This window comes from Nomascus leucogenys, chromosome 15, assembly GCF_006542625.1.
Source record: "Nomascus leucogenys isolate Asia chromosome 15, Asia_NLE_v1, whole genome shotgun sequence".
In the NCBI taxonomy this organism is placed as follows: domain Eukaryota; kingdom Metazoa; phylum Chordata; class Mammalia; order Primates; family Hylobatidae; genus Nomascus; species Nomascus leucogenys.
Genome location: NC_044395.1, coordinates 32,238,817 through 32,256,104, shown reverse-complemented (window position 1 = coordinate 32,256,104; position 17,288 = coordinate 32,238,817). Strand labels below are relative to the sequence as shown.

Here is a 17,288-nt window from a genome sequence, read left to right as displayed (position 1 = left end):
CCCTCGTGATTTCTTCTTTGACCCATTGGTCGTTTAATAGTATGTTGTTTAATTTCCACATATTTGTAAATTTTCTAGTTTTCTTTCTGGGATTGATTTCTGGCTTTATTCTATTGTGATCAGAAGAGATACTTGTATGACTTAAGTTGTTTTAAATTTGTTGTAACTTGTGTGGTGGCCTAACATATAGTCTATTCTGGGGAATGTTTCATATTCACTTGAAAAGAATGTGTATTCTGCTCTTTTTGGGTATAGCATTCTATAGATAGACATTAGGTCTAGTTGGTTTATAGTATTGTTCAAGTCTTTTATTCTTTGTTGATCTCTCTGGTTGTCCTATCCATTATTGAAAGTGGGGTATTGAAATCTTTAACTATTATTGTTTCATTATTGACTTATCCCTTCATTTCTGTCAATTACTGCTTCATACATTTTTGGGGCCCTGTGTTAGATTCACATATGTTTATAATTATGTCTTCATGGTATATTGACTTTTTGTCATTATAAAATGTCCTTCTTTATTGCTAGTAGCATTTTTTATTTCAAAGTCTGTTTTGCCTGATAATAGTATAGCCATTCAAGCTTTCTTATGGTTGCTATTTTTATGATATATTTTTTCCATTCTTTTACTTTCAATCTATTTGTATCTTTGATCCTAAAATGTATCTCCTGTAGACAGCATATAGTTGGGTCTTGTTTTTTACAATCCAATCTGGCAGTCTTTGCCATTTGATTAGACTGTTTAATCTATTCACATTTAATGTTATTGATAAAGTTGAACTTATGCTTACCATTTTACTTTTTGGTTTCTATATAACTCATGTGTTTTTGGTTTCTCTATTCATCCTCACTGTTTTCTTTTGCATTAGTAAAAATTTTCTAATGTAACATTTTAATTTCTTTTATAATTGTTTAACTATATTTTTCTAAGTGATTTCCTTAGTGGTTGATGTAGGGCTTGCCATATATATCTTAACTTAACAAAAATCTGCTTCAGACTTACACTAAATTAATTCCAGTGAGATATAGAAACCTTGCTCCTATATAACTCTATTTCTTTCCCCTTCCTTCTGTGTTATTATTGTTATACATATTATATCTATATACATCTGAAGCCCCAGATTAATTGTTATAATTATTATTTTATATAATTTAATGTCTTCTAAAGAGGCTGAGAAGAGAAAAGAGAAGATGTATATAGTTGCAGATTTTATTATATTAATTTTCTTAGTTGCCATTTTTGGTTCTGTTCTTTTGTTCCTGTGAATTTTAGTTAATATCTAGTGTCATTTTTTTTAGCCAAATACAGTTTTGCTCCCACCTACTTCCTTCATATTGTTATTGACAAATTTATTTCTACATGTTATAGCCTTAACAATACAATTATACAATTATGTGCACATTGTTTAATATAATTGATTTTTCATTTTTAAATTAAGGGAATAAAGAAGAAGAAATATGCATTTATACTGTCTTTTACATAATTACACTTACTGATGCTCTCTGGATTTTTGTGGGGGCTTGAATTGCTATCTAGGCTCACTTGCTTTCAGCGTAAAGAACTTTCTTTAGTATCTCTGGTCAGGCAATCTGCAAGTAACAAATTCTCTCAGTTTTTGTTTCTCTGGGAATGTCTTTATTTCTCCTTCATTTTTGAAAGATAACTCTGGTGGATATAAGATTCTTGGTTGAGATTTTTCTTTGAGAACTTTGAGTATGCTTTCCACTGCCTTTTGGCCTAACTAGTTTATCTGGCTTCAAGTCCCGTTTCCCTCTAATTCAGTCACATTGCTGGGGGAGTCTTATTTTTATAACATTAATTTTATTGAGTTTCTCCCTTATCGAAGATATTTAAAGTGTCCCTCTTCTCTGCAGAATAAACATTGATCTCTGTAGAAAGGCATTGACCCTACATGATCTGTAACCTGCTTTCCTTGGGCCACCGTTCTGATTTTAGTCTATATTCTAGTCATACTGAACTGCTTGAGGTTTTCCCCATGCTCACATGCTATTTTGTGCATCAGTGATTTTGCTTCACCTGCTTTCTCTGCCTGGAAGCCACCCACCCGCACCTCACCCTCTGTCTGGGAAACTCCTACACAACTCTCAAAATGGAGCTCAGCCATCACTTCCTCTAAGAATTATTTCCCGATAATTTTGCTAAGTTGGCCATTTCCTCTTTGTTTTGACCCACTGATCTCCATGAAATCTTGTATCAGAGCACTTTTGGCACTTGGATTTCTGTTATTTATCTATATATTTACCCTCAACTGTAAGACCTGTTGAGGGCATTAATAACACCCAACATGAGCTGAATGCTTATTATGTGACAGGCATTTCACATTTTTCTCTTTCAATGCCGTAATTCTAGGAAGTGTGAACTATTTCTACCCCCATTTTGCAGTTGATGAAACTGAGACAGAAAGCTTATCCAAATTGCCAGATAATTGATGGTAGAGTTAAGATTAACACTAGGACTCTTTTACTTCTGCCCATTCTTAACCAGCAAACTCTACATCTTCTCTTGAATGTCACTAGAACACAGGCTGACACATAATATATCTAATAAATGTAGGTTGAATGTGGTAGTTTAGTCATAAATTTTTTAAAATTTAAAACATGAAAAAACAAGATTTTTGAACCCTATTTCATCTTGTTTTTATTACTTATTATTTATTTATTTATGGTGACTATAAAATCCTCAGATAAAAACATCTATTTCTAGTATTTCTGAGGCATTCAGGAAGGAGAGAATGTGGAAGACGTATTCTACTTTGCAGCAATGATGCCCCGAGTCTGACTGTATAGAAATAGTGATTCGGGGTAGAGGGGCAATATGATTGAAAAGGGGTAGCACCTGCAGATTTGCAAGTCACTTTACATAAAATTCAGAAATCATTGACTATCTTGAAGAATTATGGAGGTGGTGACACCCCCTGCTCCCAGAAATCCCTTGAAGTAGCCACTGCTCTGCTACTGGTAGGTGAGGGAGAACATCTAAAAGGAGAAATTAGCCATAGGTAGTGGAAATAATGTAAAAAACGAAAAACTGATGGAACCATTAGGGCCTGCTAGAAAGAGAAAAGGAAGGAATAAAAGTAAGGGGAAGTGGTTCTAGTTGGCAAAGTTTAACCAATATGTCGTTTGCTGATGTAGCATGTAACGGCATCAACATAGTAGAGCCTCCTATTTGGATTTGACATTGTGGTCGTCTGTGTGCTGCTCCCCTGTAAGTAACTACCACACAGAGACATGGGTTCTCCCTTTTAGAGCCTAATCCAACCTGGCCCCAAGCCAACCTTCAGTCCTCTGTGGAGGAAGTTTCCAGAGACTTTTCTTCCCTTGGCACATTACTTATGTCACAGACTGAACTAGTATGAGGAGCAAGGAAGAACCTGAGAAATGTCTAAGAAAAATAAGACCTAACACACTTTCAGTGGATGTCAATGTGAAATTCTTATTCCATAACTTGAGGCTTGGGACCTTCCACATTTTTGAGTGTGGCCATGTGCTTACCTACAAAACTTCATTTATCTCCTTTGTCCTTTCTTCTCAGTTCCATCCTTCTACAGTAGGGACATAATAACTAAAGCTCCCCTGGCCACCTCGAGTCATGAGGCAACCACGAGAATGGAAGTATGTGTTAAAAATAGCAGAGCAAAATGTTTAAGGGAACTTGGGTCCCTGGTGATCACCAGCCTGCCATACTGGCTCTAAACTGTCAGACTTTTTACATATATGAGAAAAACAAACCCTCATGTGTTTAAGCCACAATTATTTTGGGGTCCCTGATACTAGTGGATAAATTAAATTTCAAACCAATAGAGGGCTTCACATGACAATAAGATGTCACACATATGAGGCCCTGTAAAGCACACTGTGCAGAATTCAGGGGTGTTTATGAATAGGGCCAGTACAATAGCTTTCTCTAAACTTTTGAGCTATAGGTCAGGGTTGTCTTACTCCTTGTTGCATACACCAGTGTGTGTGTTGGAGTGTGTAAAGTAGAAGACTGCCATTGCTGAAGAGATTGTCTATGTTTTGCCAAAAGCAGCAATTTCAGTCCAATGTTTGGGGCCTTCAGTATTTAAAAAGGAAATGCTCTTTGACCAGATTTTTGACTGAATCGCCGCTCAGAGAAATATTGAGGTTTAAGCAATTTGTTAAGCATCACAAGTTGTTAAGAAATTATTTGTTAGCTACCATATAAGTTCTGTTGCTGAAGAATAACTGTTTTTGAGCACCTACTCTGTGCAGACACTGCTAGGTGTCTGTATCTGCATGCATTACCTCACTTAACACCCTCTGTAACCTGGGAAGTTTAGAAGTGCCTACCATGATTTCCCTTCTTAACCAGAAAAATGAGCTTGTTAACATTTTAGTTAATGCCCTAGACCAACTTTTTGGTGAATCTATTTATCTAGATTATGAAAGACTTCTTCTTAGTAGATACTCACAGAGGCCCAGTTGGAAAGTCACAGCATGATTTTCTCTGGGGGCAATGAGCGTCACTAAAATCAGAGAGCCTTGACCTCCCCATCCTAAAACTTACAGAGAATTTTGAACCTCTGCCCACATCTCTTAATTTAGCTCTTAAGCTTCAATCCAGCCTGGCTGAAGGTATATGCTTTACTTAAGGTGCTGGTGGGTGGTAGATTAGACCAAAGATCAGGTGATAAATGGGCAAGAGAGACAATGGGAGAGTGGATAATTCTCCCATTGAGAATCACACTGCGAACACACTTTAAAACATTTAACTGAATAATCCTAACATAAACACCCTCATACTCCAACACACATGCTTACACATGCTTCTCTTGATTTTATTCTCTGAAAATTCACCAGGGGAATTGGATTTCTCAATACCTATCTTCCTATATATCTGCTCTGTGACTACAGCCACCTTATCTTAAAGAAAGACTTTGGAGAACCATACTCTGTCTTGCAGATATTAGGGCCTTAATAAGTGAATTCCTGTGATCATGTTTTAAAAAGGAAGGTCTGAGAGAAAAAAAACCCACTGGCCTAGTGGTTTAAACACTGGTCTGGAAGTGACAGCTCATGATACCACATGACACTGAGCAATGCTTCCAGGGCTCTCAGTGGCCCAGAAGAGTCAGCAGAGTCCATATTTGTTTGCAATTCCTTCTTTATAAAAGAAATTTGCTTTTTTATGAAATATATTTATGTGCCTCACTTATATTATTTTCTCAACTCCAAATTGGGGAAGAAAATATGAATCAGATAGAATAAGATGACAAATATTTGTTTTTAAATTTCTTTTATAGCACAAAAATGGTTATTTAAAATACGTGATAGGAAATAAAATGAAAGCTCTTGGAACAAAGTTGGGTGCTCTCCTGTTTTCTTCAAGACCCTTTCATGAGCCTAAGGTGTCTAGCTTTGTCACCTGCTTAGAATCTGCTTTTGCTTTTCTCTTCGGATGTTTAGGTAAACAGGCAAAAAAGAGAAAACTGGGAACAGAGGAAAGGTGTGCAGAGGCAGAGGTGAGCTTTGAAGGAGCTCCACTCGTTCCTCAACATGAGTCAACTAAGGATAGAAACTCAGTAGCTAAGATAAGGTGTGACCCTATGTTCAGTGATTGGATAACAGATGACACCTGATTCAGATTTACTCATACGAAGCCCCTGAGGACAGGAATTGAAATTATATGGTTTCCTTTGGATAAGAAGGATCTTCATATTCTAGGCTGGATAAAAGGACTAAGCAATAAGGCCTTTTCCTTCCAGCAGAACTATCCTTCAAAGAGACCCACGGTCAGGACCATCTCCATTTTGCCCCAAATCATGGAGTATTGTGGGATGCATTTGATGCTCACATAACAGCCAAGTCAGGCATTCTCAGTGGGTAGTTAGGGATTTGGTGATGCTGCATCTACTCTTTTAGGCCACTAGGCATCCAGTTAATGAGTGCATTGAAATATCAGGATGTGTCATGTCCTACAGACCAAACAATGGGATTATTGAATGAAGGTTTCACTCATTATTTGGATGGTTCCATATCTTGAAGACAGTCAACCATCTGTAAATCGCACCCCAGTGGCTGAGAAGAGTCAACGGGCCTATTGCAAACTTGCCTTGCATTCTTTCATGGAAGAGATTTTTTCTTTTTAAAATCATTCTCATTAAATACAGATAGACAGTAAAAAGGAAAAAAGCCATACCTGTAGTATTCATCTCCCACAAAGAAGAGGGTCTTCTGTGGCTCCCAGAGGTAGACAGCAGCATCTATTCGCTGCACATGCCTTGGGAATCCAAAGTCATAAATAGTCCGAGGAGGACCTTGCATTTGGAATCCTCTTGTTATCCAGTAGTGGGGACCTGAAAACAGAAATTAAAGTTTACGAAAACTCTGCACCACTTGGTGATGCACTTCTCTTATAAAGATTTCTATGAAGGCTCTTAAATGGGGTTAGTTTATGGGATACTTGCCATGGCTATAACCCAACAGGAGATATAAGCTTCTAACTATTCAGTTCAGTAAAAGACTTCAAACTTCCCTGGAGGCAAAAGTTCCTAGTTATGCCTTAAGAAAGCAGTAACATTGATAAAATTGTGTTTTACATTTAACATATTATGTCTTTCAAGATACCCTTCATTTATAATCTCATTTCACCTTCATAGATGTACGAGAGAGAATGGGCAAGTGACACGCAAATGTCATGATTTTTACTTAAATTGGCACTTGCTTTCTAACCTTATCCCTCAGTATCAAGAACATACAAGCTAAAACTGATAGTTATCACCTACTGGATAACTTCCATTGGCTCGCCATTGTCACAACACATCTTCAAGGTTTATATTGCTATAATCACTTTGCAGAGGAAGAAATGAAGCTCAGAGCCATTAGATAACTTTCCAAAGTCACTCAAATAGTAAAGGGCTAGAGCCAGAGACTGGTATGTGTGTCCACCTCCTGAAGTCAAAGGCGTCCTCCTCTCCTGGCTGCTTCTGACCACAGCATAGAAGTAAGGGCATTGTTTACCTCCCACCGAGTTCCACACTGGCTTTTATTTATTAAAGGGTCTCAGTAGACTATACAGTGTCACTCTGAGCAGAGGTCCTGTGTGGCAGGGACCAGGTTTCTAGCTCCCTAGGCACTATCACCTAACACAGTGCCTTACTAGCCTAACAGGCTTGGTTCTGAGGGCCACCGCCATCATTTCCATTGTTACACAATGTCGAGTATAACAAATGTAGAGTGGCATTTCATACCCAACCTGAGGACAAAGAGCAACTGAAATGTGCTCCATGAAGACTGGAAAAATGCTGGCAGGGCTAGATATGCCAAATGAATGGGGCACTGCAGCCCTGCCATTTCTTTCATTGAGGGATCTGTAGGGTACCTTTGAAGAAGTAAGCAGTGCCCCTCTCAGCCACTTCATAAGCTGCATCCACATTGGACATGAGTTGGGGGAAGGAGCTGGTAATAGTGCTGGGCCGAATTCCTGTCCGCAAGTGAACCTGCCGTCTCCAGAATATCCTATGGGACATTCCAAAAAAAAAAAAAAAAAATCAAGATCAGTGATTGATTTACATATAAAATTACACTTTGACTGAAATGTACTCAGAGGCCACTCACTAAATGCCCTTTGCTCTTGCCTTGCCTTGCCTTGTTTTTTTTTCTTTCTCTTTTCTTTTTTTTCTTTGAGATGGAGTCTCGCTGTCTGGCCCAGGCTGGAGTGCAGTGGCATGATCTCGGCTCACTGCAACCTCGGCTCACTGCAACCTCCACCTCTCCAGTTCAAGCGATTCTCCTGCCTCAGCTTCCCGAATAACTGGGGCTACAGCTGTATGCCACCATGCCTCGCTAATTTTTGTACTTTTAGTAGAGACAGGGTTTCACTTCACCACATTGGCCAGGCTGGTCTCGAACTCCTGACCTCAAGTGACCCACCTGCCTCGGCCTCCCGAAGTGCTGGGATCACAGACATGAACGACCGTGTCCATCCCACTCTTGCCTTGTTTTTAAGGAAAAACACAACTCTTTGGACCTTAGTAAACAGTTTCTACTCCCTTTTCATTGTCTTAACATTTCTGTGATTCCCTCTCCTTCGTTTATTTAAGGATATTCAAAATAATGAAAGAATATAGCAAAGTAATAGTATCAATTGTTTACACATTTAAGCTATGCACCCCCCATTCCAAATATCACTTGATACAAATTTCTCTTTCCGTTTCTGATCTTTTAAAAGTTAAAACCTTACAAAGGTAACTATGATCCAGAAGGTGGACATTGTGAATAGTATGTAAATGAACCAGAAGTCTGTGGTCGAGTCATGCTGATTAGACCCTGTAAAAATAGTGAAAACATTAATAATCATAAGTTATGGTGTTGCTTACATAATTGTGTGCTGGAAGCGTTTACATCTTTGAGCCTGATGGCTAGTTAACAGAAAATCTAGACACACATATTGATTTAAGTTTTAGCAATTCATCTATCCATTTACCCAATATTATAGTCATAAAATTGTGGCAGTATACCCATGAGAGTACTGGATTGAAACTGACAATGTAATGTGCTCTATTTTATAGTTTGAAGATGAAAATCATTTTTATAAAACACAAATAATTTACTTGGCTTCTTAGGAGCCCAGAATTACTGCACAGGATTATTTGGGGACTGGGAAACTGTAATAAAATTTTGACATTGAACTTTCCTAGTGGCTAATTTAGGAATTCTCCAAATTTTATGTAGAGTTTTCCTATTCAGTTAATCTAACAAATATTTATGGAGCACCTATCATCAGGCACTGTGGTGGACATCAAGGATGAAACACTGAAGAAGATGTTGGCCCTGCCCTCAATATGTTTACAATCTAGTAGTACTGATTAGTAACGATCAGAGTGATTGGTGCTACAAAGAGTTAAGTTCAGGGTACTCTGAGAACACACAAGAAGTATATCCCATTGCATTTGGGGGCTTAATAAAGGTATCCCTGATGAGGCAACTTAAGCTGATGATAAAATCCAAAAAAGGAATATATTGAGAAAAGATAAATATTTCCTCGTGTTTCATAAGAGGCATCATGGTGCAGAAGGAAAAGCACATTGTGTTTCAGAAGATGTGGGCTAGAGTTTTAACTCTACTGCTGACCAGCCTCTCCAAGCCTCAGTTTAATCATTTTACATGGGAAAAATAATTTCCTGGCCAATATCATGAGATCATTATCAGGATAAAATGAGATAATGAATATGAAAGTGTATGATAAACCGTAAGCTGCCGTATGGATAGATACTGTTAGTTTGAAAAGGTATTATTTGTTAGGCCTTAATTACCCACTAATTGGGCACCCACCAAAGACAATACACAAGCCCCAAACATCACAGGCTTATCTAAAGCGTATGCATTAACTGATGAAAAACTGAGATCCAGAAAGGCTGCTGGCCCAAAGGACACTGGGTGGTGAGGGGCAGAGAGGGCCCAGCTCAGGCTCTAGCTGCCTTGATGTTAGTCACATGCCCGATCTCACCTACTTGCTCATGCTCAGTTTTGTGATCTCTGGTTTTTCTTTGTCGGTACTTTGACCCTTTGTCCAATCAGACCTGGGCTTTTCTGAAGGCCAGAGGGACTGCTTCCCTTTTCTCTTTTCTCTCCACCACCTCGTAATGAACACAGTTTTGGGTATCCGGAATACTGCAACTACTTCTTGGATTAATTGGGAAGCTGGGATGAAACCTGAATAGCAAGTGTGTTCCAATTAATGCAATTCAATAGATAGCTCTGAAATGTTGTCTCTTATAAGTTGCTGTGCTAAGACACGAAGTGTGCATTTCAGAATATTATAATGATGAGGCCACGTGGGGAAAGTGGGGAGGGAGAGGAGCAGATATGTCTTCCCAAAACTAGGCTCTGTCTGAATGATGTCTCTGATGAGGTGTAGTTGACTTCCAGCTACTTTCTCTTTGATCACTCTAAAGCCAGATGCATTTTCTTTCATTTCTCACTTAAAAATCAACAAGCAACTCTAGGCAAAGCTAAGTCCTACTTTTTATTTGAAGTTATGGGACAGTGATATCTTGAATGCCTCAACATGAGAGGTAGTAAAGGATAGTAACGAGCTCAGGCAAAGGAAAATCGTACTCTTGAAACTTTTCACAAGTGGTAGACTCTTAAATTCCTTACTAAAGAAACTTTGATGTAGGATATTGTGAGGACTAAATTGAAGTAGTCATTCTAAATCAAGTGTGATTTTGCACCCTGGGGGACATTAGGTAATATCGGGTGACAATTTTGGTTGTCACAGCTGGGGATGAGCAGTGCTATTGGAGTCTAATGAGTAGAGCCAGGGATGCCACTAAACATCCTAATGCAAAGGACAGCTCAACACAACAAAGACTTATCTGGCTCGAAATACCAGTAGTGTCAATGTTAAGAAACTCTGCTTTAAACACCACTATGATGTAGTATAATGTATATAGTGTGCACATAGGATAGAAATAAATGCTATCCATCACTTACATAAATTATCACAAATTTCTTTTCTTTTTTTTTTAAGACGGAGTTTCACTCTTGTTGCCCAGGTTGGAGTGCAATGGCGTGATCTAAGCTCACGGCAACCACTGCCTCCCGGGTTCAAGCAATTCTCCTGCCTTAGCCTCCTGAGTAGCTGGGATTACAGGCATGTGACACCACGCCTGGCTAATTTTGTATTTTTAGTAGAGATGGGGTTTCTCCATGTTGGTCAGGCTGGTCTTGAACTCCCGACCTCAGGTAATCCTCCTGCCTCCACCTCCCAAAGTGCTGGGATTACAGGCGTGAGCCACTGTGCCTGGCCGAATTATCACAAATTTCAAAAAGAATCTGTAGTCATGAAAAATTTCAGTAAACTAATGAAAAAAATGATATCTTGTGGCAATAAAACAGCAACATACTCAGACAATTTGCATCCTTAGAGCTATAGACTGTAGTAATAAGTGAAGTAAAACTCACAAAAACAATTATAGCAAGTAACTTCCTTATACATCTGTGAATGGATTTAAAATATAAACAAAAAAATCTATAAGCCTCTTGGAAAAGAACAGCTGCAGGATGTATTGGAATGAAAATAAACAGATTATATCACTAGTCTACAATTTGATCTTTGATAAGGAAGGCAAAACAATGCAGTTTATTGATATTTTAGATCTGCTGATTAGATATTTAGCTGCACTATTTATCTTCATGTACCCACTGTCTAATGCTGTGCTGGCACATAGTCAGGGTTCAATACATATTTGTTGGCTAAATGAACGGGCGCCAGAGAGATGATTGGAACTTACTTGATCAACGAATTTCATATTCTTTAAAATTTTCATTCACTTTTACCAAAGAACAGTAACTAACTCATCAAATTTGAGATTCGGTCTCTGATAACTTTCACCTGGCCTCTTGCAGCTCTTTGCTAGTTCCATGAACTCCTCCTCCAGCATCATGTATTATTCATCTTTTTATCCTTGGGCTTAGCATGCTGCCTGGTGCATCCAGGGACTTGATGCATGTTGTCGAGCCTTAAAGGTCTTCTTTTGTTATACCCAGCCATCATTCTCCACCTACCTAAGCTGATCCCATCAGTCTTTTATTTTCAGGAGATGCCTTCACCCTTTATTTGCTGGACAATCAAGGCAACTCAGCACAAGCTGAATGAGTGGCACACTTTTCATCCTCTTTAGTCTCACACTCTCTTAGATTCTGATCTCTGTCATCCTCTTTCCTATTTGTGGGAAGGGGTGTCTTCTTTTTTTTTTTTTGAGACAGAGTCTTGCTTTGGTGCCTAGGCTGGAATGCAGTGGTGCAATCTCGGCTCACTGCAACCTCTGCCTCCTGGGTTCAAACGATTCTCCTCCCTCAGCCTCCTGAGTAGCAGGGACTACACACACGTGTCACCACACCTGCCCAGCTGATTTTTGTATTTTTTTCAGTAGAAACGGGGTTTGACCATGTTGGCCAGGCTGGTCTTGAATTCCTGACCTCAAGTGATCTGCCTGCCTCGGCTTCCCAAAGTGCTGGGATTACAGGCATGAGCCACCACGCTGGCCTCTATCTTTTTGATTCTCTGTTTAATTACTGCTCACTCCCCTGAGATTAGGCGATGTGGTGCAGTGAACAAAACAAGGAATGCTTGAAGCCTTGTTTTATAACTGGCTGTGTGACCTCGCGTGAGTCATTCAATTTTTCTGAGACTCAATTTCCTACTGTCAAATAAGAGTGAGAATAATATCTACACAAACACTTCAAAGGATCAATTGAGAAAATGCATATGAAAGTGTTTTATAAACTCAGGACTACTCTTATTTGTAGATACTTTAAAAAGACACATTTTTACTTTACAAATTTATTAACTGATGATATGCAGAATATAAACTTAGAGTTTATCAATATAGCCAAGTTTCCTTCTTAGTTTGTTTCACTGGAAACTTTGAAGTACAAACTGTCATGTCATTGGCTGAGAAGCCATTCAGTCTATAGGACTCATTAACCAGGGCTGCTTAGTTCAGGATGAGTCAGAAGCCAAGAAATCAACCATGCATCATCCACCTCACTGAACCCAAGAAAAATATAGCTCATACAACTAAAAACGCATGTGTAGCCAGCGGTGTGGATTAATGATAGTCAAAGCTGTGCATAGTGCCCTTAAGAGTGTTTGTACCCATCTGAAGAGCCTATGAAAATCCATATTCATAAGCCATAACCTGTGAACATGCAAAGGGCCCCTCCTCTGTCAGAATGAGGTGGTTCAGAAGAAATGACAATGAGTCAGGGATCTTGCTTCACCTCTGCTTCTTTATCTGAATTCTTAATAGATCACAGAGAACCGCTCTAAGTAAACACAATGCCATTTATTGGCTTTCAGGGAAGCAATCTTACAGCCAGAAAAGACACATCCCCAAGGAGAATGCGAAGGAGGAAGTCTTCCTCCCATTCCATGGTGGGCTTACCTCAAGCCCATGGCATCCTGGGAATTCCCAATTTCAAATCTACTCTCCAGAAATAGTGGTTACTGTTATTGTTTTCCTTCCTGTAACATCTTGTATATCTTTTTCTCCACTGTCTTCGAGCACGAACAATTCCCTCTTTGAAATCCTGTCTTGGCCCTGCTGCCACTGCCAACTATTATCTTAACTTCTTTTGTTATTAACAAGCTTCTCAAATGAATGATCTATCTCAACTCTTTTGTTTCCCCCCATTTGCTTTTTATTATTTATTTATTTATTTTAAGACAGGGTCTCGCTGTCACCTAGGCTGGAGTGCAGTGGCGCAATCTTGGCGCACTGCAACCTCTGCCTCCAGGGTTCAAGTGATTCTCCCACTTTAGCCTCCTGAGAAGCTGGGATTACAAGGCACCTGCCACCACACCTGGCTAATTTTTTTTTTTGTATTTTTAGTAGAGACAGGGTTTCATCATGTTGCCCAGGCTGGTCTTGAACTCCTGACCTCCAGTGATCCACTCCCCTCGCCTCCCAAAGTGCTGGGATTACAGGTGTGAGCCACTGCACCTGGCCCCATTTGCTATTTAACCCCTTTCCATGATCTGGCTTTCTTCCTCACTGCTCTGCTGTGACTATATTCCAAACTATCCTGGACACTCAGTCCCTTTTCTTCAGTCCTCAGTCTGGTGACCTTGGCAACATTTTCCACTGTTGATCACTTAAAAAAAAATACACCCTTTTTTCCCAGATTTATTTGGGATTCCATCATAGGGGTTTTGTCTCTGATGTCAAACACAACTAAGTTATAATTCCAGCTGAGGACGATGACAGTGTGGATTAAATGAGTGAATGTCTGTAAAATGCTTAGCACAACACATAGCACATTGCACATTGCAAATGACCACGAAGTGTCGGCTATTCTTACTGTTATTATTTTCGGAGTGCTGAATCTCTCTGGTTGTTATTGAATCCTTTTCTCCCATTTCCTAGGCTCATTCTTTAGACTTTTTTTCTTTCTCCTCATTCTCTCTACAGAACTGTTTTTCATCTCCACATCTTTAACTGTCTCCTTTATGTGGGAGATTCAAAACCCACGAAGCCTCCAACTGTGACTTCTTTCCTGAGCACTAGCTTATTTCTATGAAACTCCGTGAAAATTGTCATTGCTTTAAATCCGATACATCTAACCCTGTTTTACATTGTGTTCCCAACAAATCCTTTGAATTTTTCTAAGTGAACAATGCTGTATATTATAGTCTCAGCCATGAGGCTTCTACCTGCTTTAACTCTTCCTTTTCCATTGTTCTTCTCACCCAATTAGTGTCTTAATCCCGCTGGTGAGTCCTCAGAATGCCTTTTATTAATACGTCCATTCTTCTCTCCAATTCCTACTTGCACAACCCTTAAAAATGTTTTTTTTTTTTTTTTTTGAGACAGAGTCTTGCTCTGTCGCCCAGGCTGGAGTGCAGTGGCGCGATCTTGGCTCACTGCAAGCTCCGCCTCCTGTGTTCACGCCATTCTCCTGCCTCAGCCTCCAGAGTAGCTGGAACTACAGGCACCTGCCACCACACCCGGCTAATTTTTTTTTTTTTTTTTGTATTTTTAGTAGAGACGGGGTTTCACCATGTTAGCCAGGATGGTCTCGATCTCCTGACCTTGTGATCTGCCCGCCTCGGCCTCCCAAAGTGCTGGGATTACAGGCTTGAGCCACCGCGCCTGGCCAAAAATGCTTTTCTTTGCCTTCTAATTTAAGGTACATAACATCTTTTAAAATGTGACAATTAGTGGCAGATTAAAAAATATATAGAATCTTATTTTGGAAAAAAAAATTGTGAAGAAACATGTTAGACGTCCTTGGGAAACCTAGATAGTCTATGAACATCCCCCTCTTTGTGGCTGGTTACCCCATCTGCAAGCAGAGGGCGTGGAAGCAAAGGAACAGCTCAGAAGTGCTCTTCCTACTAACTCAAATGCATAACAGTCAATGGGCATATGTTCATTCAGGTTAAATTTCAGTGCTTTTCTTGGTAGTTCCATTTCATAGGCAGAAAGCTTTCTATATTAGTGCTAGGATAGATTCTGGACTGGAGTCAGAAGACCTGGATCTCATGGGAGGGTCTGCTGAGGCCAAAAAACCTGTGCCTATTTTCCTTATCTCTACACTGAAGGATTTGGACATGATCAACCTTTATGCTTACTCTATTTGTAAAATCTATTGTACTTCTAAGATTTATAGATGATTGTGTGTGATATTCTTGATTTTACCCTTAAAATTATACTGGGCAAAACCCAACATAATATGATAGATGTAAATATAATTTCGGTATGGCTACAATTCCAGTCATTTCTCTCTTATTTTCCCTAAGTGGCTGAGGAAATCTGATATAGCCTTAATAATTTTGTCATCTATTATAAAAAGTAAGTGTATGTTCATTAAGTATATCTATCTATCTATATGCCTCTCAACTTATTATAGCTAACACTTATTTCTCTTCACACAGAACATTTGAATGTACATTTATACACTATGGAGAATATCTGACAATCTCACGGTGACTTTAAAAGGTACTGCATTCCATCTTGCTTTGGAAACAAACCATGTGGTTATTATGCCCACAGCTTGAAATGTCCCATCAACAGATCATTGTTGGTGACGGGGAATTCCAGGCTGTTGAGTGGGAGAGAAGAGACTGGGAGCTCTTTCATAATCAGTGGCTCCCTGGTTGCAATTATAACTGTGGCTTGAAAGAATTCTTTATTCTTTGTCCAGGCTTAGCAAGCACTCTGGGACTTTTAGCGGCAGCTGGTAGGGGATCAGAGCTATAGAGTCACGGGATTCCAGCTCTGGACAGCACTTTAGGCGGCAGTACAGCAGGGTAGTTCGGAGCATGGGCTCTGAAGTTTGCTAGTTTGGGTTTGAATTCCAGCTCCACCTCTTACTAGCTATGTACTCTTGAACAAGTTGCTTATCCTTTTTATGACTTGTAAAAGGAAGAATACTTCAGGCCTCACAGGAGAATTGTAAGGATGTGATAATATAGTGCTTTGCATAGTAAGTACTGAACACTTTTAAGTCACTATTATTACAGACAACTCCCTCACTTTATAGAAAAGGAAGAGAAGCTCCAGGTGCCATGGTGAGTTAGTGGCAAGTCCAGTGCCACTCCTGACTCCCCATCCTGCTTATAGTTCTTTGGAATCATCTGCCCTACCCCAATAGCTCATTGAATCTGAAATGGAAGAAGATGAGAAGGTGGTGACTAAGCAGATACATACATGGTAGCAGGCCATCTCTCCTTCTGTAGTCCCTCTGCTGATTTTTCATTTCTAGACGTCTCTTGCACCAATTTCTCACTTATTAGTCTGTTATCACCCTCAGTATTTATAATCAAGACTATGTCAAAAGATGTATTGACTTTAAGTAGTCATTAGTAATCACTAAATGCTCACAGTTTGATAAATAGAGGTTGTTTTTTTTTTTGCTTTTTTTAAGAAAACAATGATCATTGAATGAAATGGTATCATATCTTTGACTTCACTGCCTCCTTTGCCCCCACTGCAACCTCTGATATTTACCACAAGAATAAGCTACACCCTGCATGATGGCTAGCACCTCACTGCTTTATCACTGAATGAGTGCTACATGCTATTTCAGGGTCTGGGAGTGTGGAGACTGACAATGATATCCCTTAGGTGAAGCCAAGGTTACTTAGAGATGTGCTCCAAGCTCCTCCTGCCCTGCCTGGTCTGCCACTCCTGGGTCATTGCTTACCAATTCCATTTGGTGTACTTTTTGGTAATATTCCAGAAAAATATCAATGGTCAGTGTCTTAAAAATAAAAAATCATCAGAAAATTAATAACACAAAAGAATCAATTGGGTTCTCTAAACACCTGAAGTTGTTTATAAGTCTCCCAGCCATTGTAAATATTTTTTGATTCCCACTCTTAAGAATAGTAACTGCCATTTATTGACACTATGTGTCTGGCACGTTACTTGCTGGGGATCACCTCATCAGTAAGCAGTGAGGCCACCCACTGACTCTGCTGTGAAAGCCTGGGTTCCTGGGCTCGGCTCTAATTTGCCTTTGAAAACTGAGTGTCCATTGTCAAAGATTTAGTTCAAGCTGTTTCTAATTTTTAAAAATTAGAAATAATCCAGTACGGGATTGATTAAGTAATAATATATCCATTCATTGGAATAACATATACTATATAAAGGATGAGAATTAAAATTCATTGACAGGAAAAAATAAAATTTTGTGAGTGAAAAAGTTTATAAATCAACACCACTAGTAAAGTCCTATTTTTGTGGAAATCATTGCACCCTACTCCCATATGTACGATATCTAGCTCTCTA

The 17,288-nt window shown here is 39.3% G+C and overlaps 1 protein-coding gene across 1 annotated transcript in view; it reads right to left on the bottom strand.

Annotated features, from left to right (window-relative positions):
- The window catches only part of MMP20 (matrix metallopeptidase 20), a 45,798-nt gene that overhangs the window by 10,313 nt on the left and 18,197 nt on the right, over positions 1-17,288 (bottom strand). Inside the window, exons 7-8 of the mRNA XM_003253046.3 lie at positions 7,367-7,503; positions 6,185-6,341 (exon numbers count right to left, since the gene is read on the bottom strand). Coding sequence (XP_003253094.1) covers positions 6,185-6,341; positions 7,367-7,503 — 294 coding nt within the window. The remainder of the gene's footprint in view (positions 1-6,184; positions 6,342-7,366; positions 7,504-17,288) is intronic.